Below are 20,932 nucleotides of genomic sequence, written 5' to 3'. Positions count from 1 at the left end.
GCACCCAAGGGTGGCCACTGGGCGCGATCAGCGTCAAAGTGGCACGTGTGCCTCAGGAGTCCAAGCTTGAGCGGGACGTCTGGGCCCGGCCCCTCCCCCAGGGAAGGAGATGCCACAGGGACTAGACGGAGACGTTCGGGCGCGTGGAGATTGAGGCAGGGGTGGGGGTGGGGGGTCTGAGACTCAAGGAGGAACCCAGCCCACTAAGGCAGCAGGGTGGACATTGGAGGGAAGACCCTGTGAATCACAGGAACAGCACTCCACCAGGAGGGGAGCCGCTGGCTGTGTGGGGTGCTGAGGTCCGCACGCTGGTTTCTGCAGCAGGGCCAAGATGGTGAAGACCGCTGGAGGCAGTGTGGTTTAGTTGGGGAGGGGTGCGTCCTGATCACCGCAGCCTGGTTTCCAGGCTCGTGACCTCAGGTCGCCTCCTCTATAAAGGCAGCACGGTGGTGATAGTGCCTCACTCTGCATTCTTGGCAGAGTCTACCAGGTGACAAGTACAGGGTGCCTGGCACAGGCGAGGGAGACACGGGTTTTCTTGGGCGCCCTTCCGCCCAGCGTAGCCAAGACACCGAAGTCCTTGAACAGCATGCTCTCTGCCCTCCCAGCAGAGACTTGATAAGAAAATTCGCCCAGTTTCTGAAGTGTAGAGTGCTGGTCTCTGAGCCTGCGGTGTCTGGGAAGCTGACCAGCCTGCACTGCCACCTTCTTCGCCCCAAGTTGTGGCCTGTGTCCCCAGGGGACAGGAAGAGCGTGAGTCTAGTGGGAGAGTCTGGTGGAAGGCGGGGGTGGCCGATGGTACCCTCCCCTCCTCGGATTGCTGGTCACCTCTCCTCCAACAGGCCTACCGTTGCCATTACATTTAAGATCTCATTGGCTTAGGGGCCCAGAGTCGGCAGAGCATGGGACTCTTAATCCCCGGGTCATGAGTTCAAGCCTCACGTTGGGCATGGAGCCTTCTTTTTTTAAACAAATAAAAAATAAAATGACACCCTCTCTCCTGGACTGCTTGCCCAGCTCTGCCCTCCCACTCTCTGCTGCTTCCTGTCATGCTAAGAGCATCATGGACAAATGTATTTGTCTCTGTATCTACCCTCCCCACCCATACTTAGAACGAAAGCCGCATGGGGAAGGGCTTTTTCTTCTCTATCTTAGGTACCTAGAATAGTGCCGGGTACTTACTTACAAAGTAAGTATTCATTTAAAATGATGATGACGATGGGGCGCCTGGATGGCTCAGTCGGTGAAGCATCTGACTTCAGCTCAGGTCATGATCTCCCGGTTTGTGGGTTTGAGCCCCATGTCGGGCTCTGTGCTGACAGCTCGGGGCCCGGAGCCTGCTTTGGATTCTGTGTGTCTCCCCCTCTCTCTGTCCCTCCTCTGCTCATGCTCGCTCGCTCTCTCTCTCTCTCTCTCTCTCTCTCTCTCAATAATACAATAAATAAACGTTAAGAAATTTTTTAAAAGATGATGATGATGATAGAGGAGTAAGTAGTAGTAGTATGGGCAAGAAATATCTGGAAGGCACAGGCTGCTTTAGTGGCTTCAGTCAGAACTCTTACTGAGGTTCCCCTATAGCCCAAGGCCCAAGGATGAGGCGGACACAGCCATAGGAAGCTGTGTTTGGATTTGTGGTCCATTTTCCTCCGTCTCCAGCAGCGCTCTGAGCTGAGCCTTTCCTGTTTTACAGACAAGGCTCAGAGGTGGGCTGGAAATGTACTTCTCACTGAGCTGCCTGTATAGCTGATGCCCTGTTGTGTCATTCAGTCTAGTCTGGGACGAGAGCATGCGATTGCTGTGGGTGTCCAGGGGAAGTCCTGAATCACATGACATTGGCCTTCAGATATGAAACCGGGGGTTAAAATGCTTGGTTTCGAGCCTTAATCTGTGTCCCCCACCAGAGTCATGCAGTGTAGTGCTTGGATTTCAGTCCCTCAAGAGAACAGCCACCTGAGGCTTGGCCGCAGTGTGTGAGCTGGAGGTCACGGAGGCTTTGGGGTATTGACAGCAGCTCTCCACCCTGAGTGCTTGCTTGCAGGCACCAGGCCGAAGGTGAGACCTGCTGAGCACAAGTCCTGGCTCGCAGAGCTTGCACACCTCGTGCCCAAGATAGGGAGGCTGGTCCTTGGGGGTCACCTTGGGGCGAGGCTAGAGCGCAGCTTGCTGAGATGACCCAGATCTCTCAGGGAAGCCTGGAGAGGCTGGGGCCACAGGAAGCACTTTTGCTGCTTTTGGCTTTGGTTTGATTGCTTGGTTTGTCTTGTTTCTGTGGTGGGGCTGATTGGTTACAGATTCTGAGGGTCTCACGTCTTTTTCCAGTTCCCTAGATAGTCATGCCTATGGTTTGCAGCTGTGGTGAAGTATCTTCTTACCATGTGGGTTGACAAATAAGGTGCCTTCCTGGGGGGCGTCGCTGAGAAAGGGGACAACTGCTCATCCTGCAGCCCTTCCCCCAGCCTGTTCCTTTTGCAATTTCCTGCTCTCTACCTCCCACCCACTTAACCCACCTCTAAGTGTTATTTTAAGCCAGAATTCTAGAACTCCTCCCTCAAGCAGGAGGGAGATCTGCAATTGCTCATCAGGAACTTCTCCAGCTTCTGCTGGGGCACCTTCAGTGCCAGGGCACGCGCGTGCGTGCGTGCACGCGTGTGCGCGCGCACACACACACACACACACACACACTCCCTCTCCCTCCCCCCCCCCCTCCCCCTCCCCCGCCCCCTCCTTCCCTCTCTCTCCCTCCTTCCCTCTTCCTCCCTCCCTCTCCCTCCCTCTCCCTCTCTCTCTCCCTCCCTCTCTCTCTCTCTCTCCCTCCCTCCCTCCCTCCCTCCAGGGAATTGGGGGGAGAGTTCTGTCTGGTTCTGCATTTTCCTGATGCTCATCAGCTTCTTGCACCACCTGGTGGCTTCCTACTCTTGGGAGCTTTAACTGGTCAGGGTTCAAGTATTTGAAGATAGAAATTGTGTTTCCTTCTCAAATTTTGCTTCTCTCAGTTAAACTGCCCCAGTTCTTTTCGGGCGTTTCGGGACAAGAAGATGTGATTTTTCGTGGTTGTTTGTTCCTATGTTGATTCATCGACATGCATTTTTTGGAGGGTTTAGAGTGAGGCAGCTACTCTAGAGGGCCCTGTGCTGAGCTCTGTGGATCCAAAAATAACCAGGGTAAAACCCAAGTCCTCTAAAGTCTCCAGGGAGAGGGGCACAGACACAGTCTGGAAGTCTGGGATGGCCAGGGCTGCATGGTGGAAACCCAGGCAGGAAGCCCAGTCTGAGTGGGAGGCAGCAGAGGTTACAGGTACAGCCCGAAAGCACCCCTGTTCCGCTCAGCGGAAGAGGAAGCTGTGGTGTTTGCAAAGGAAGGCATGGAAAGGTTCATCCTGCTTCGGACTTGGGGCGTGTGTGGGGGCAGTGACAAGGCCGGTGCGCTGCTGGACAGGCTCTGTCTTGTCACCATCCCGATAAAATATGTCTCCAACAATGCACCTCTGTTCTGTTTAGAGGACTTCAGTCCAGTACTTTCTTAGGAAGTGGTGTGGCAGGCTTTGGGTAGAGTTCTGTCACCAAAAATAGACCTCACGGCACTAGGAAGCCAGGTTCTAGGGACCAGAGAGGAAGCATCCCGGCCAGTATGGGGCACCTGGTATGCCAGCTCCTTCCGGAGTGAGGTCTGCATGGACTTGCCTCTCCCTCACTCTGGAAAGGGAGCTGCCAGCAGGCGTGGGTAGGTGTGAATACATTCTCAAATCAGACATGTTTTGCATGGAAATAAGCTGGGAAGTAGGAGCCTATGCAGTCATGTTCATTAATAAGGAACCCGAAATCCTTTGGTAGACGGGCCTGAGAGCTGCTTCCTGATCTGACACCAGGAGCTGCTCTGTGCACCCTGGGGCACTGCTCAGGCTGGTCCCTCCTCTGTTTGTGTCCTGTGACCAGCTTCTACTTGCCCTGCAGCACCCGGCTCCTTGGTCACCTGCTGCCTCCAATCTTTGCGGTTCCCTGGTCACCTGCTGCCTCCAATCTTTGCGGTTCCCGCCCTCTCAGCCCCGGTGCCCTGGGGCCCTCTCCCCGCATTCTCTGAACTCTGGAGAATCCTGTTGGCTCATCAGGTATCAGCTCAGCCCATGTGTAGTGGGAGTCCTGTCACCCAGAAAGGCAGTCCATATGCCTCTTTGTCCTGACGTCATAAATGTGTAGGGCACGTTTTGTTGGGCTCCATTTCCTAGTATCATATCATTAATAAGTTGGACCAAAACACCGGAGCCAGGCCAGAAGAGGAAAGTCCTGGAACAGAGGAAAGCATAAACACCTTGACCCTCCTTTCTGGTCTCTGGGGAGGAGGAGGAGGAGGCCTGGCCTGTGGCCTCCCTGTGCCCAGAGCCTCTCCTTTCCCAGCCTGGCACCACTGCTGTGGCTTCGGCTGCAGGGGGCACCAGCACGCGTGGGTCCCGTCGAGCAGAGCCGCCAGTGTCAAGTGCGGGTGATTACGCGTCATCTTTATCAGTTCTTGCAAGTAGTGATATGTTGGTCAGTGGATGGGTCAAAAGTATAGACAAAACTAGACTTTTCACTTCAGTGAAAATTTAACGGAAGTTGTCTTTTGTTGCTAGGTTGTATTTTTCCAGAGTAGCCCAGGCATGTTAACGCAGACCACCTTCACCAGTAATGGGAGCAGTCCGTTTGGGGTGGGGGTGGGGTGGGTGGGGGGAGACCCAAAGCCTGACCCCACAGTCCGTGTTCTCAGAGAGGACACTCTCAGTGAAGCAAGTATGTGACGGGGCCAGGGGGCATGCCTAAAGGGTGAAGCCCGAGGAGAATGATAGAGGGGACTGATAGAGGTCGTTCTGGAAAGGAGGGCTAGGGCAGGCAGGGAGGTGGGACCAAAACCAGGAAACAGGCGTGCAGCAGGGGGCTCCCGGCTAGACCAGGTCTGGAGGGGTTGGCACCTCTGCTGTGTGTCCCTGGTCTCACATGTGCCATCTGCAGTCTGCATGCACATCAGCATGGGGGGTGGATGCGGGCAAAGCCAGCCTGTGTTTCTGGAGCCACTGGATCTAGTTCCAATGACATTTTTGGACAAATTGACCTGTTAAGCCCTGCCACGGCAGCAAGCACCAAGCCAGGCCCCACCTCGCAGTAGGGTTCGTGAGCGGCAGAGCAGCGTCCCAGCCCCAGCCCCCACTGCCACCTGAGGAGTGGTGCTGGCCACCTCACGTGTGTACCACCGGGTCCTGCACATGAGGGCGCATTCTGTTTGCTGGGCTCAGGTGGCGCTTGTCTCCCATCCCAGGATGGCTGCTGGAGCATTTCATGCCCGTGGTTACAGCTGCCTCCAGGGCATCTTGAGAATGTGCTTCGGCCGCATGCCAGCCTCAAAACCAGGGTTTTGTTACCAAAGCGGAAGGGAAAAATGGCTGCTAGGAGACAAGCGGCCAACTCCACACAGATTCATCAGCAGTGGGAAGAGCTACAAATACTTCTAGCTCTTCTGGGTCTTAAGGGTCATTGTTTAATTAAGTTGAGCGTTAGATTTTACAAGCCCCAACTCAGAGAAGGATATGAAAGTCAGGACTTCTAAAACCAGGAACATGGTCTTTGCTTCTCTGTGTCTTCAGTAAAGCAGAACGAGCTCCACAAAGACAAGTTTGGGGGGGGGGGGGGGGAGCGGGGAAGAGTCCAAACGCTGTGCACGGATCCCTACAGAAAGTCTCTAGCCTTGGGGCCCCCTCAGTCGGTTAAGCATCAGACTTCGGCTCAAGTCATGATCTCGCGGTTTGTGAGTTCGAGCCCCACGTCGGGCTCTGTGCTGACAGCTCAGAGCCTGGAGCCTGCTTCGGATTCTGTCTCCCTCTCTGTCTGCCCCTTCCCTGCTCTCACTCTGTCTCTCTCTCTCTCAAAAATAAATAAACATTAAGGAAAAAAAAAAAAAAAGGCTCTAGCCAGACTTGGGAACCAAGGTTTTTGTCATCCAATCCACATGTAAAATTCACAGCTCCAAACGGAATTGCTCCCCCTGCCCCACCCCTGCTCCATGGAAACCTCTCAGCCAGAAAGACAACTCTTGCCGATCAAAAATTGCTTCCTTTTGTCACCTATAGAAAAGGAAATTAGTTCAGACTCTGTGTGGGTGCAGGGTGCAGCCCCAAGGGTGCTTCGGGAGGCCTTACTGTAGGCATCAGGCAGCTCCAAATAGAAATGCAGGATGAGGCACCTTCCAGGCACCTGCCGCCTATGCAGCGCCTGCTAAGAGCAGCAGGGGCTGCACGCTGGAGGTCTGGATGTTCTGAAAAGTTAAAGAGCGGGGAAAAGAGCCCAGCACTTCGAACCGGGTGGTCTCAAACTGGTGACCCTGAGCCAGTCTTCCCTCCTCTCCTAGCATCCGGTTCCCTCCCCGCCCCACGCTGGGGGCGGAGGGGCAGTGATCCGTTCACACAGACTAAATGAGGGGTGGTGACAATGAAGTCCTGCCTCAGTGGGCTCCCACGAACTGTGACACATTAGAGCATCTTTTTAAACACCACTTAAAAAAAGAATTTGTTTCAGCTTATATAAGTAATACATGTTCACTGTAGAAAATTTGGAAAACAAAGTATAAAGAAGGAAATCACCTGTTACCCCACCACCCACAGTTAACTACTGTTCTTTGGGATTTTTCCATACATGCTCCGGGATCCACAGTACAAGCTGTTTTATAACTTGCCTTTACTTCCATTTTTTTAAGCATGCTGCCATCTCACTGAGTTCTTCATGCTGTTGGGATGCCTGCATGGTGCCTCATTGAGGGAGGTGGCCTGGATTTTTAACCAGCCTTTCTTGTTGGCAGTCCTGACCCATCAGTTCCTCCCTGTTCTGGAGTGATTGTACTTTTTCATTATTTCTGTAGGGCAGTGGTTCTCAGAGAGGCAGTTGGAGCATGGGGCACCTGGCTGGCTCAGTCTGTAGAGCATGTGACTCTTGTTCTTGGGGTTGTGAGTTTGAGCCTCACATTGGGCATAGAGCTTACTTTATTTTTTTTTATTTTTATTTTTTTAATGTTTGTTTATTTTTGAGACAGAGAGAGACAGAGCATGAACGGGGGAGGGTCAGAGAGAGAGGGAGACACAGAATCCGAAGCAGGCTCCAGGCTCCGAGCCGTCAGCACAGAGCCCGACGCGGGGCTCGAACTCACAGACTGTGACATCATGACCTGAGCCGAAGTCGGACGCTTAACCAACTGAGCCACCCAGGCGCCCCATTTTAATTTTTTTTTAACGTTTAGTTCTTTTTAAGACAGAGACAGAGCATGAACGGGGGAGGGACAGAGAGAGGGAGACACAGAATCCGAAGCAGGCTCCAGGCTCCGAGCCGTCAGCCCAGAGCCCGACGCGGGGCTCGAACCCACGGACCGTGAGATCGTGACCTGAGCTGAAGTCGGACGCTCAACCGACTGAGCCACCCAGAAGCCCCGAGCTTACTTTTAAAAGAGGGGAGGGGCGCCTGGGTGGCGCAGTCGGTTAAGCGTCCGACTTCAGCCAGGTCACGATCTCGCGGTCCGTGAGTCCGAGCCCCGCGTCGGGCTCTGGGCCGACGGCTCGGAGCCTGGAGCCCGTTTCCGATTCTGTGTCTCCCTCTCTCTCTGCCCCTCCCCCGTTCATGCTCCGTCTCTCTCTGTCCCAAAAATAAATAAAAAACGTTGAAAAAAAATGTTTTTTTTTAAATAAAAAAGGGGAAAAAAAGTGTAAACCCTATTCAAAGAGGCAGGCGTGGATTTTGGCCCTCGGGACTTTTGGCCAAGTCTGCCGATAATTTCTGTTGTTACAGGGTGGGTGGATAACAACTGCTGGCATCTAGAGGTTGGAGGCTGAGCTGCAGTGCTCAGGGGAAGCCCCTGCCCGGCGTCCTCCTGCCTGACGTGAGTGGGTGCCATTGAGAAACCCTGCCATGGGGTCATGTCCTAGCTGGGCCATGGCCAAGGTGCAAGAACGGATGCTTCTAGTGCTGCTGACGGGTGTGGTCCATCCAAGACAGTGAATAAAAGTGCGTTCGTCTGTGTTGTGTGGTAGGGTGTTTCTTAGACTCCCCATGTTGACTGTGACTGCGAGGAAAGTTAAATTCACCCTGTGTCAGAGTCCTATGAATGCAGAGGAAAGGGAGGAGGTTGTAGGGAGTCTGGCCCATGGACTGGGAAGCAGAGGTACCCCCACTGAGGGGAGAGCATAGTAAGCCCTGCCTTGTTCCAAAAAGAATGGACTCAGCTAAAAAGTGTGTTCGATAGAGCAGGATAAAATAAATGAGAATAAAAGTGAGCAAAGAGAATATTACAGGTAGAAAAACAAGTGGCCCATAGAAGCACGTGTAGCTCTGGGCCCGCGGCGAGGCTCCTCCCAGAGGGCCGTGGGGAGCGGCTCCCCTGCTTGCCCAGCCCCCTGAGAGGGCCCAGCACTGTGTGCCGCAGCACAGGGGAGAACGGTAGGGGCCCTTGGGGCTCCCGGGAGCAGCTTTTACTGCCTGGAAGAAGTCTGGGGCCTCCCTGGGTGTCCTGTTGAGAGGTGATTGGAGGTTGCAGCTTGTCTTATGGAACCACTGGTAGTTAAGGGACTGTCCCACTCTTAACGGTCCAGACAGTGTGGAGACGATCAGGAAGCCATGTGCCTGCCTGACTAGGCCCCCAGGTGCCTGTACGCACCTCAGGGTGGAGTGGGGACAGTGGCCCATCACTGAGCCTGTGCAAGCAGGAGGGCCTTCTGGACAAGGGCCCCCCAGCATGGGCACACGCAGCCTGAGGCCTTTCCAGAGGACGTTCTTCCTGTGCTCCTCACAGCCCTTTCTCCCAAATTACCAGACTCCACAGTCTACGGTGTACTGTGTGCCCCGGCCCAGTGCCCACTGACCAGAGGAGGACACTGAAGGTGAGAAAAGGTGAGCCCTACCTGATGTGTGACCCACACCGGTCAGCCGAGGAGGGAACCAAGTGCCAGGCCCTGACCTAAATAAAGGGTGGGTTCAGAGATCCTCTCCCTGCCAACCTTGTGCCCCAGGAGGCCTGCCCCCTACTCTGCCCATCCCACCCCAGCTTTCACTCACCTGGCTTCCGTGCCTGTGCCTCTTCCCCCAGCAGAGGCTCCTGGAAACCCTCCCCTGCCAGCACATGGCCTGGGTGGGCCCCTCAGCTCAAGCCTGGCCACTAAGGCAGATGGAGCTGCTTCTACTCCACTGCTGTCCACCCAGCCTGCTTGTCCTGGGCCCCAGGGTCTGGGTTGGCCAGCTGCCCCTGCCCCTGGGGCAGGAAAGACTGCCCAGCCCAGGACATAGTGGGCACGAAGGCCATGCCTAGTTCTCTTCCTAGTTGCAGGGTAACCTTGGTGGGGATTAGGGCCTGCTGACCCAAAGCGTGAGGAGTTGGGGTACCCCAGATTCTGATGGGGGTGGGAGACCAGGATAGAGGTGGCCCTGGCCGGCAGGTGGCAGCACAGACTGTCCACAGAGCTGTGGAGCTGGGGGACAAGCCCTACCCTTGGCTGGCTTACAGGTTCCACCTCTACGCCCCCAGCCCACCATGGTGTGAGATCAGTCGGGAACTGTGGCAGCTGTAGAGTGGCTGGGAAAGCGAGACCCCAACCCACCCTCCCGCCCAGGGACCTTATGTTGAGGACCCACCATGGGAGGCCAAGGGGTGGAGCACCTGAGGGTCCTGGAGAGGGGGCTGCAAGGAGGAGGGCGTTCCAAAGGGGTCCCAGGGCTTTCTGAAAGGGACCGAAGGGCTGGGCCTGGGGGCAGCAAGAAGGCGGTACTGTCTGCCCTGCCTAAGGCTGTGAGGAAGGGAAGCGGAGGAGAGGGATTATTTAGGGGCTCTTGTAGGTGGGGGGGAGAGGTGGCAGAGACCGACTGGAAAAGGAACTAGATTAGGGGGGCAAGACCCACCCTCCCCTCACGGCATCCACACCTCCTCCCACACTGCCGGATGGGGTTGAGCAAAAGTGCCAGGCTCCACCTCCCAGGGCCCAAATGCCCTTAGATGCTCTGGCTGGGGCTCTGTCACCCTAGAGCTCCTCCCCCTCCCGGCCCCTCCCCCCCCCCAGCCCATCCCAGGGCTGCAGGGAAGCCAAGTAGACAGGATGGCACAGTGACTGCCTCCTGACTTTGTCCCTTCTTAAGGAAAGTGAAGCAGAAAGGGTAGATCCAGGATTGAGGCCCTCAGATCCTGGCTCCTGGGTCCCAGAACAGCCACGGGAAAGGGGAGCCACTACTCGGAGACTCGTGGCAGGCCGAAACCCTAGTTTATTCCAGCATCAGCAACATCTTAGCCATCACAAAAATAAACTCTACCAAGGGCGACGGAAGTCTCTACAGCGAGGCTAAGGGCTCAGCCGCCAGGCGGCGGACATCAGGGTGCGTGGTGGGCACTGCCCGGGCAATAAGTTAGGAAGCAGCGGGGCTGGTGGTGGTGGTGGCAGGTGCAGGCCAGGGTTTCACTTCTGGGCAGGCACGAGGTCATCAATGGCCTGGCCCTGCTCCAGCCGCTGCTCCATCTCGATGAGCAGCTTCACGCCGTCCACCACCATCTGTACCAGCTCCACCTCCGAGAAGCCCAGGCGGTCTGCGTTGGAGACGTCGAAGACCCCACCCACAGCAGCTGTGTCCACACCACCTGGGGAGACAGCCAGGTCAGAAGGACTGGGGTGGGGGGCTGCCCCAGGGGGAGAAGACCACCTGCCCCATTCACCTGTGCCTCGTTTCTGAAGCCGCAGCCGCTTGAGCACCTCCGGGAACTTCTCATGCTTGCCCAGGTGGGGCAGCTTGATGTGCACACCTGCCCGCAGCCCTGTGCCCAGATTGGACGGGCAGGTCAGGATGTAGCCCAGGTGAGGGTTCCACATGAATTCGTAGTTCTTAGACTTGAAGAGCGTTTCAATCTGGAGGTGGAGAAGGTGAGACAGGGTTGGCCTGGCTGAGGGGCACCTCCAAGGCACCAGGTGGGGGACACCCTCGGACCCAGGAGTCCCCTGGCAGGACCCTGAGGTAATGGAGACCAGGGCTCCCAGGGGGACTGATGGGACGCCCACATCCTGGCCTGAGCTCTGGGGCTCGGCCCTGCGCCCTCCCTGGTCCCAGACCCCACTCGTGCCAGCCCAGTTTGGGGATGGTCAGGCCTGACCTGGGTGAGGCCATTGCAGAAGCGAGTGAACACCTCCTTCATGTTGCCCCCCTTCTGCATGGAGATGACCCGAAGGTGGTCTTCCTCGTTGATCCACACCAGGAAGGTCTTATTGTCATTGTGCCTGGGGGAGGGGCACGGTCAAGCCTCCTCCTTGGAGGTCTCAGAGCACATCCAGAAAAAAGCTCTAGGGGGTCCCCAGACCCCAGGAACTTTCCAAGTCCCTGAGGTGTTCCATCCGGCTGTACCCAGAAGCTTGGGCTTCTGCCAGGACCACACTCTGGAGGTAGGCAGGGAAGCCAGGACACCTCAGAGAGAGTCCAAAAAGCCCGGAGCTGTGCCCTAGCCTCTAGCCAGTCATGTGCCGCGTGGCCTGGGTGTGGGGGAGGGACGAGGGCCCCACCTAGGAGGTAAGGGGCAAGAGGACCGCTGTATCTGGGCGCAGAAGCCTCCCTACGCACACAGTGGAGGCAGGAGCTGTAAGCCTTCCCCACCCTCACCCCCACTCCCACTAGGAAGTGTCTGCGTCACCCAGCACCTGGCAGAGTCCCTGCAGGGAAAGGGGTGAGAAAACCAGAAGCTCCGGCTCCCAAGAGGAGGGTGGAGGAGAGCAGTCAAAGCGACCCAATGCCCACCTCCAAGATCCCACGAGGCCTCAGCCTCTACCAGCTGGCGTCCCTTGATGCACCTGTGTGGTCAAGGTCACCTGCGAGAAGGCCTGGGAAGCACCAAACCTGTCCTAGGAGCACGGCTCCTCCCTCTTCCATCCTCCTCAGCCTGGCCTTGGCGTGGGGAGGGCCAAGGGGAGGAGGGGAAGGGGAGTGGGGGGGGGGGGGCCCCACGAGAGGAGTTGGGCACGCACCAGATGCCACGGGCATCGGGCCAGTCGCGGGCCATGCCGGAGGCCAGCAGCAGGGGCGACACGGGCTTGTCGAAGAGGAAGTGGTCGTCGATGAGCTGCTGCTGCTCTGCCTCGGTCATGCTCTTGAGCGCGTAGTACCTGCCGGCCAGGTCGCCGTCCAGGCTCGCCAGAGCTGCGGAGGGGCGCGCTCAGAAGGGCACACGGGAGCCCCTGTGCTCACGCCCGCCCAGCTTTGTGGGAGCCCCGGCCGGGCCGGCCCTCGCAGGGCCCCAGGCCGAAGTCCCCCCGGGAAACCGGACCCGGCGCGCAGATAAGAGCGCGGCAGCGGCGGCTCAGGTGACTGGGGTGACTGGTTAACAAGCCGCACGGGGACAGAGGTGCGACCCCTACCTTCCACTGCGAGCTTCTCGATGGCTCGGCGCTCCCCGCGGCTGCAGTGCGGGGGGAGGCAGAAGCCGCGGATGCTGCGACCCGTGCGCACCCGCGAGCTCAGCACGTAGTTAGGGTCCAGGTCGTCGCCGCCCTGGGGGCAGAGCGGGGGTGAGCGCTGGGGGACCCCTCCCCAGCCCGCCCCGCCACCCGGAGCCACCTCGGGGCCAACCTCGTACCTGCAGGTTGTCGGGATTGAGGTCGGTCTTGTGCTCGTCGCTGGGCTTGTAGCCTCCGTGCCGGTCCTCGATGATGGGGTCAAAGAGCTCCTTGAACACGTCATAGGATTCCTCATCGCCTGCCACGCAGCCCACGGTCATGATATAGGGGTGACCTGGGGGGAGCGTGGAATGGGGACAGTGGCGTCACTGCCAGGCCTGACCGAGCCCCTCAGGACCCTGAGGTTGTTCGCGGGAAGGGGGCGCCGCGGGAACCCTAGCCTGGGAGGGGTTCTAGGGGAGGCGCTGGGCCCGAGCCCCAGGGGAGTGTCTTGCAGATAAGGCGACCCGGTACCCTGACCCCGGGACCGAGGTGCGCGTACCCGGGTTATCCACGCCGGTCTGGATGACGTCGTCCAGTGTGAAGCCGCTCGGCGTGCACTTGGCGCGCAGCTCCGCGTACAGCTCGGGGGTCAGCACCTTGGCCATGTGGTTGTTGTGGCCGCTGAGGTCGGGGAACTCGTCCTCGGCCGGGAAGCGCAGCTTCAGCGCGTTGTGGCTATTGGAGAAGGGCATGGCGGCGGCGAGCGGAAGGCTGCGGGGAGACTCGAGGGTCAGCGGGGACCCGGCGCACCGGCCCCCCAGGGACCTGCGGACCATTCAGGGCCTCGTTGCCCCTGCTCCTGGTCACCCTGGGGCGCGCGGCCAAGGTCAGAGGGGTCCGCAGCGCGCGCGCGGGGGAGACTCCCGCACCGCCAGGACCCCAGGCCCAGCCGGCGCGCGCGCTCCGGGCGGCGGACCCCGGCGTGCACGACTTTGCTGCCCACGAGCTCCTTCCGTGCGCAGCGCCCCCACCCCGGCGCCCAGGCGCCCGCCCCCCCCTCCCCCCAGCCCTCGGGCCCACTCACCGGGCAGCCGGGCGGGGCAGGGGCGCTCGGTCGGTCGGCAGCTCTGGGCGCGGCGCAGGCGAACAGCGGTGGCTCCGCGCTCCCGCGGCTCTTAAGGGGCGCGACGCGGGCCGCCCATTGGCCGCTATTTATAGCCCATTCATTCCATTGGTCCGCGCTGCGGGGTGGTGCCGTCGCTTTGTCCGCCACCCGCAGCCCCCGACAACCCCCCCACCCGGCCGCCCACCCCCGTTATCCCTTTGCTGGGACCCCGCGCAGCCCGCCTACCCGACCCGGCGCCCGCCCAAGACCCCGCGGCTGAAGCCTCAGGCCCTTGGATATTCTGTAGTTCTCCCCGCGCTGCCTCCGGGCGGGAAACTGAGGCAGAAGAGCCACTGGGCACTTGAAGACGCTCGGGCTCATCTGCAGCCCTGCTCCTGCCCTCCCTAGCCCCGCCAGTCCCTGGATCTCGACGAGGGTCCAGGCGTGACCGGCCCAGGCTCCCGCAGCAGGTACTAACCCCTCCACCCACCCACCCCACCCCCGCCCCATCCGAGCTGGCCCGGAGCTGCCGACCTTCCTCAAGGTGCCCGCAGGCATCTCCCGGGCGATCTTGGTGCAGAGCTAAGCTCGAGGGAGGTGCAATCTGGCTGCGGCCCAGTGGGGTGGCACCCGTGGTGCCTTGACCTTGGGCAAGTCCCCCGGCGCCAGGGGACCCAAGCCAGAGACCCCCGGGGCCAGCCTTTCCTGGTAGGTGAGAGAACAATGTGGCCCTGGGAGGCTGCTGGGGACTGCACGGTCTCAGAGCCTCCAGACCTCAGCCCTGGACCCTTTCCACAGGGGACAAGTTCATCTCCCCACCCCACCCCCAAAGGTAGTCCCCCAGAGACTCTCAGCAAAGATGGGAGGAAACACAAACAATAAGCCTATGTGAGATTTAAAAAACAACAACGACTCGCTAGAAATGAGGATCGTGCAAATTAAAACAAGGACTTCCACTGCCCCCAAAACACCCAGATGGCAAAAATGTGAAAGACACACCAGCCAGTGTCAGCCATGGGTTGGAATGTGGAGAGACAGACGGTCACACGCGGCCTGCAACTGTGAACTGCTACATCCTTTCTGAAAAGTAATTTGGCAGTATCTATTAAAATTAAAAACGTTTGTACTCCATGACCCAGCAATCTCACTTCTAGGAATCCAGCCTTTAGAAAGGACCGTCTCATCCCTGCAGGTAGAGATGTGCAGTGGGGAAAACACACAAATGAACTCGATGCCCATCACTTGGGGACTGGCCAGGGGTAGGAAGGCACATCCCCAGTGTAGAGTATTAACACAGCTATTTTTAAAAGTGAGTTAGACCCTTAGTCACTGAGCCACCAGCAAGGACTCAGCAGCCTCCCCCTCGGCCCCTCACCTCTTGAAGATCCATCTGCCTTGTCCCATGAGAGCCTTCTGCAGGCCACCTTCACGGCGGAAAAGAGATCCTATCCCACGTCCACTATCCAGAACATCCCCTCTTCCAAACCCTTTGCCGACGTGAGTAAGAGTGACGATCTTCCTGCGGACGCTGAAGGTCTTGTCCACATATGAAGCCAACAGAGAAATGGCTGGGAGACCCTTACTACTATCCAAGGGGTCATTGATGATTACAACAGAAAGGAACTAATAAGGTGTTTAAGCAATTCCCCTGCAATGGTGGTGTAATTGAGCACCCAGAATATGGAGAAGTAATTCAGCTGCAGGGTGACCAGTGCAAGAACATATGCCAATTCCTCGTGGAGACTGGAGTGGCAAAGGAGCCCTAGCTGAAGTTACCCACTTGGTTTTCTTTTTATTATTATCATCTCCTTTTTTTTTTTTTTTTTTTTTATAAGTAATCTCTTCCCCCCAACTTGAGGCTTGAACTCACGATCCTGAGATCAAGAGCCGCGTGCTCCACTGACTGAGCCAGCCAGGCACCCCAGTTTCATGGGTTTTAAGTGCTTTTGATTAAGCTTAAGTGAGGATTTCCTTGCAACGAGTAGAATTTCCCTTCTGTCCCTTGCCACAAGTTAAAAAACCCCACAGCTTGTATAATGTAACCATTTGGGGTCTGCTTTTAACTTGTAGTCGTGCAATTCCTTCATGCAATAAAATGAAAAGAGAAAAAGAAGAGTCAATTGGAGCTTGTGTGTTAACGCACGCCATGCATCGTTTTGTGAATAAAGCAAGAAAGGAGGGGACACCCTTCTCTGTGTGTATGTAACAAAACGCCTCCAGGACCACACAGTGAGCTCTGGGGGACAGCAAGGTGAACATCACGCTGCTGCTGGAAGGCTGGCCATGAGTGACCAGCCACGTGAATGAAATCACGTCGCCATCCGGGAGGAGACGGGTGCTGCGGGGGCTGGGGGCAGGGCAGAGGCGGAGCGAGGAGCTCCAGGGGATTTGGTACCTCTGAGGAACCGGCACTGGAGCAAAGAGGCACAGGATGAGCAAGCCCCTTCACCTCCGCCTGTGTGCGCACCAGTGGGTGTGGAATGTCGCTAGGCTGTCCCTGCGGTTACCACACACGGGACTTCTGTCTCTTCCCTCGCTCACCTTGGCGTGCTTTGACCTGTTCCCAGTCAACATTTTCTTAAGACACATAAAACAAACCAAGGTAAAGAGGCAAATGGGCAGGACTGCCCAGACAGCAGGTGTCCCTTAAGCCTGGAATTCCTGCCCCCTGTGCCCCTTGAAGCCCCTTCCTCCCATTTTAGAAATAATCTGCAGTTGCCTTTTCCACCTCCCCACCCCCAAAAGCCTGATGGGCTCAAGTTTCTGTTTCTGGAAACCTGAAGGCAGACTTGGCTTTCAGACATGGGGTGAGGGGCACTCAGGGCTTCCTCTTTGTCTTCAGCCTCTGCAGCTTCTCAACCCGTCCCCCACGCCACCCTCAGGCCACCAAGGGCCTGACCTGCTGGGTGGGAGGAGGGAAGGGTCCTATCCCCTCTCCCCCCAAAAGCAAGGTCCAAGCTGGAGAGGTGAGGTCCAGAGGTTTGGGGTTGCCTTGCTCAAGGTCAGGCCCTGTGATACTGCTGCTTGAGGCTCCAGAAATCCTCAGCCTCTGAGAGGGGTGTTTTAACCTTTTGCAGATAAGCAAAGGCAGATCAGAAGATGGATGACAGAAGAGACAGGTCAGAGGTCCAGCAACCCGTCACTGGTCCTGGAGTGCCTGGCCCTGAGCTAACTTAACCTGGGACCCATCTTGGGGACCACCCCCACCCCCCCCCCCCAGGGCTGGCCAAGCCCAGGCTGCACTAGATTGACAGCATGGGTGGTCAACAGCTGCGATGGGGGAAGGGCAGGGGGCCTTCAAGGCCTTTAGACCCAAATGTCAGGGGATGGCTCCCTACCAGGGGCTGCTTGGGAGCCTGTGTGGTCCCAGAGCAGAGGAGCAAGGGGTGGGGAGGCCTGGACGGTGCCAGCCTCCACCTCACCAAGAATAACATTGCCCCAGTGACCTGGCTCTTGTCTGTGGACCCTCCATTTTCCCCAGGGCCCAAGGAGCCGGTTTGGCAGCGTCTGGGCAAGAAGCTGGGTGACATCACCCAACGAGTTTATGGTCCAGGTTCCTCAGAAATCACACCTGGTTGCACATTAACCAGCCAGCCCTAGAGGGGGAGGGGAGCTTCAATGGAGTCCCCAGCTTTTCATCCACAAACTCGGCCTGCCCAGTGGGGTGCAGCGCCGGGCATGCAGGGGGGTAGGCCAAGTGGGAGGGACAGGCAAGGAGCCAGAGGTCATTCTCAGAGTCTGTGCTTAAAAGACAGGATGGGCATTGCTTGCTCCTGGTGCCCCGTCCCTGAGCCCTGAAGAACCCAAAGGGGAAGTTGGTTGCAGTCAGGAGAGGGGTAGGGGCTGCTTTGGGGTCACTGAGCACCATGGGGTAAGAGCCTGGGCTACTCAGAGAGAGGGGGATGTCAGGGCACCTGGTCCAGGTGCAGCCTCCCCCCCCCCCCCCCCCGCCGTGGACATCTTCAGCTTCTCTCTTCCTGACAGGGTGCCTGTGACCCTTGTCTCCAGGGTCTTTTTCCTGCCTGTTCCCACCTTTCTTCAAATCTGCCATTGGTTCTCTCAAGTTAGGTTTACTGGCTTTAAATCCCAATCCCCCATTGGCTGTGACCTCAGGCAGTTACCTAGCCTGAGTTTCCATAAAGTGGTCCCCACCCTGACAGGATTGTGGAGAAGGTTTAATATAATGATACTTACCTGGGATTCTTTAGAACCAGTTCTTGGTAGGGGAGTCCCAATATCCAAACTCTGCCCTGGGCAAAGTGTCCACCTGACCTGAGTAATCAGCTGGGGCTTGGGGGAGCAGGGCTAAGGATCCCGCTCAGGGCTGGGGCAGCCTCAGATGGAGCAGATGGGCCTAGAGGAGGGGGCACTGGAGAAGCTAGCCAACCAGTCGCAGACAGAGAGGCAAGTGGGAAGGTGGGACCACAGGAAACCACTGCCGAGTCACCAAGTCCCAGTTTAGGCTCTTAGTAGGCGCCCAACCTCAGCTCCATATCACAGCTGAGAGGCTGGGGAAGAGGAACCCCCAGAAGTGGAAAGTTGAAATCTCCCAGTGGAGCAATTAGGGGGTGATTCAGGCAGGCGCATCACCAAGAGAGTGAAGCAGAGTGACCTGGAACAGAGGTTGTCAAGCTGTAGATGGGGCTGGCTTGTCTCCACGTTAAGGGGAAGAAGCAGCAAGGCCATAATGAGCCACGTGGGCAGCTGGTGGCCAGAGTGCTGGCCGAAAAGGAACAATAACCCACTTAGGTGGCCACCTAAGTCCCCTTACCTTCTTACCCCTGAGAGGTTCCCAGACCCAGACCCAGCCAGGGCAGAGGCATGGTGGGGGGAGCTGAGGTTAAGCACCTGGTTTCTACCCTGGACTCTCTGAGGGGCCCATGGCAAGGGCCACAGGCACCCTGGCAGTCCTGGCCCCAGAAAAAGGAGAATTCATCGTGCCCCACGGACAGGCTGGCCCTGCAGGGGCCTGGCCACTCCCATTTTGTCAGGCTGGGGTGTGGCCTACAGTCACTCGATTTAGTAGGGCCCAGACTAAGCCCAAGGTGGGCTTGAGGGGCTCTATCAGAACGAGCCCAGGGTGCTGGGAGCTGAGTGCTAGAGGAAGGCATTCCATGTCCCCTGCTGTCCACCGCTCCGCCCCACGCCCTCTCTACAGAGGAACTGGCTCTGAATCAGCCCTGCTGAGACAGAACAGGGCTGCCGCTTCCCTTTTTTTTTTGCCCCTGTGTTCCCGCTGCCCTTCCCCCAGTGTGCCTGCTCAGGCTGCTCACCTGGTCCTCAGCACCCCCAACGTGAGCCCGGTTCACGCAGCTCTCATTGTGCCCCGGGTCCGGGAGGGGACAGCCCGCCGCCTCCCCGAAGTGGAGAATGTGCCCCTGCAGGGGAGGCAAGGCTTGGCCTAAGGCCACTTCTGCAGACCCTTCGGGCCAGAGCCTTCTGGGACGACCCTCTGATCTGCAATTCCATTTTCTGGAATTCATCCTGGGGCCCAGTGTGAGGTGTTCCCAGAGTGGTTTGCTGGGACAACACGGCCAAGGCAAAGTGTCCTCGTTAGGGCGTGGGCAGCTAGCAAAGGGCCAGCCTTTCCGGGGACTTCAGGGCTGCCAAAAAGAGTGCGTTACGAGGCCCTGCCCCGGTCCCCGCCCACAGCAGCCCGACCGAGGGGACGCTGGAACTTCTCGTTTGTCCTTTGCACGAGCTTGTATAAACAGCGAAGTCGTAGCGAGCAGAGGCCGCCCAGGAGGCGCGCTCCGCAGCCGGGAGGGGCTGCCCACGGGTCCCGGCATCCCGCGCGCGAGGGGCGGGGCGCCGTGACGCCATCCGCGGGCGCCGCGCCGCGCCGGAGCCGGAAGTGCGGAGGCAGCGTCGCGCGGCCACGTGCGGAACGTCCATCAGCGGGAGCCCGCCGAGCCTGGCGGGTGAGACTCGGTGCGGCCCCCCCCTCGCCCCGTGCCGGCCCGGCCTGCCGCGTCCCCAACCTCTGCTGGGGGGCCCTTACCTCTCCTGCATCCCCCCCCCTTGCCGCCCGTCCGCCTGGAAGCCCGCTTTGGGGGAGACTGGGGTGAGGGGGGTTCCGTGGAATGAAGCCTGGCCTGCAGGTGATACCACTGACCGCTGCCCCGCTGGTGGCCGGTCCCTCCTCTCACACCTGGAGAATGGGAGTCGGTGTCCCCGAGAAGGGTGATGAGAGGGTCTGATCCTTAGTAGGAAATCGTGGGCTCGTCCTTTGCCATTGCCCCGCTTGAGTTTCTCCATCTGTGATTTGGGCTGATGACTTCTAATTCATGACCTAGACCAAGAAGGGCTTAACACGTCAGTGCAGGGTGCAGCCCTGTTGGTCGTCCTGTTGGACAGAGCCAGGGACGGAGCCAGCCACCCCACCCTCACCGCTTGGGACCTGGGCCTCACAGCCCTCCACCCAGATCCCAGGTGCACCCTCTTGGCACCTTTGCATGCTCATGCCCACACACATTCTCCCAGGTCTCAGGCACCTGCCAGATAGCAACACCATGAGCTTCGTGGCGTATGAGGAGCTGATCAAAGAGGGTGACACGGCCATCCTGTCACTGGGCCACGGTGCAATGGTGGCAGTGCGTGTGCAGCGGGGGGCACAGACCCAGACCCGGCATGGCGTCCTGCGGCACTCAGTAGACCTCATCGGCCGCCCCTTCGGCTCCAAGGTGACCTGTGGTCGAGGTGGCTGGGTGTATGTGCTCCACCCCACGCCTGAGCTCTGGACACTGAACCTGCCACACCGCACTCAGATCCTCTACTCCACTGACATTGCTCTGCTCACTATGATGCTGGAGCTTCGGCCTGGCTCTGTGGTCTGTGAATCCGGTGAGTTCTTTGGGCTACCTCAATCCTGATTCTGAAAAATTGACTTGAAGATGAAAGTCTGACCCAGCATCCAGACAGCCTCCATCCTGCCCTTCCTGAAGACAGGTGTGGTTGCTCAGCTTCTACTTTACCAATGTTTTGGGGGGGCTGACTGCAGGGAGTGAGGGCAGAAGCAGGAGCACTAGTTAGGAGGCAGGTGCTGTAATCTGAATGAGAGTTGATGGCACTGGACCAGGGATTTCCCCCAGAGGAGCTGGTGTTCAGTGAGAGTCCTGCCTGCCTTGGCGAGGCAGGGCCAGAGTGCCACTTGGCTTTGGCCTAGGTGCTGACTGCCAGTCGCTACCTCTGTGCTGACAGGAGGGCAGAGAGTGGCTGGCCCAGCAGTCCCCGACCACCCAGCCCCAGGGCCGAGAGTTTCCCCTTCCTGGAGGGAGACCAGGGCTGCTCTGAGGTACTCATTGTAGGTGGGGAGTCTCTATCTCAAGCTCATCGTTGGCCAGCACTGCTGTCACTGAGCCCAGGGCCTGAGGTCATTCCTGGCCCTTACATACACACACACACACACACACACACACACACAC

General features: G+C 58.2%; 2 protein-coding genes and 1 pseudogene across 4 annotated transcripts in view; 2 read left to right on the top strand and 1 right to left on the bottom strand.

The window, feature by feature from the left end:
• Positions 1–10,235: 10,235 nt before the first annotated feature.
• CKB (creatine kinase B) lies at positions 10,236–13,664 on the bottom strand. Its single transcript, XM_049612068.1, has 8 exons — positions 13,488–13,664; positions 12,963–13,174; positions 12,601–12,755; positions 12,383–12,515; positions 11,993–12,164; positions 11,131–11,254; positions 10,699–10,888; positions 10,236–10,623 (listed from the first exon to the last, which is right to left on the bottom strand). The coding sequence occupies exons 2-8, from the start codon at positions 13,153–13,155 to the stop codon at positions 10,445–10,447; spliced, it is 1,146 nt and encodes a 381-aa protein (XP_049468025.1). The 5' UTR covers positions 13,156–13,174; positions 13,488–13,664; the 3' UTR covers positions 10,236–10,444.
• Positions 13,154–15,619, top strand: LOC125909067 (uncharacterized; annotated as a pseudogene).
• A 3,589-nt stretch (positions 15,620–19,208) lies between these two features.
• The window catches only part of TRMT61A (tRNA methyltransferase 61A), a 6,120-nt gene continuing 4,396 nt past the window's right edge, over positions 19,209–20,932 (top strand). Inside the window, exons 1-2 of one of the 3 annotated variants that reach the window (XM_049612074.1) lie at positions 19,209–19,429; positions 19,992–20,351. In XM_049612074.1, coding sequence (XP_049468031.1) covers positions 20,021–20,351 — 331 coding nt within the window. In that variant the 5' untranslated portion in view covers positions 19,209–19,429; positions 19,992–20,020. The other 2 variants (XM_049612073.1, XM_049612071.1) reach the window with 2 other exon arrangements.

This window comes from Panthera uncia (genome assembly GCF_023721935.1).
Source record: "Panthera uncia isolate 11264 chromosome B3 unlocalized genomic scaffold, Puncia_PCG_1.0 HiC_scaffold_1, whole genome shotgun sequence".
Taxonomy (NCBI): domain Eukaryota; kingdom Metazoa; phylum Chordata; class Mammalia; order Carnivora; family Felidae; genus Panthera; species Panthera uncia.
The sequence above is the reverse complement of the archived record's forward strand: the minus strand, read 5'-3'. Positions and strand labels throughout refer to the sequence as shown.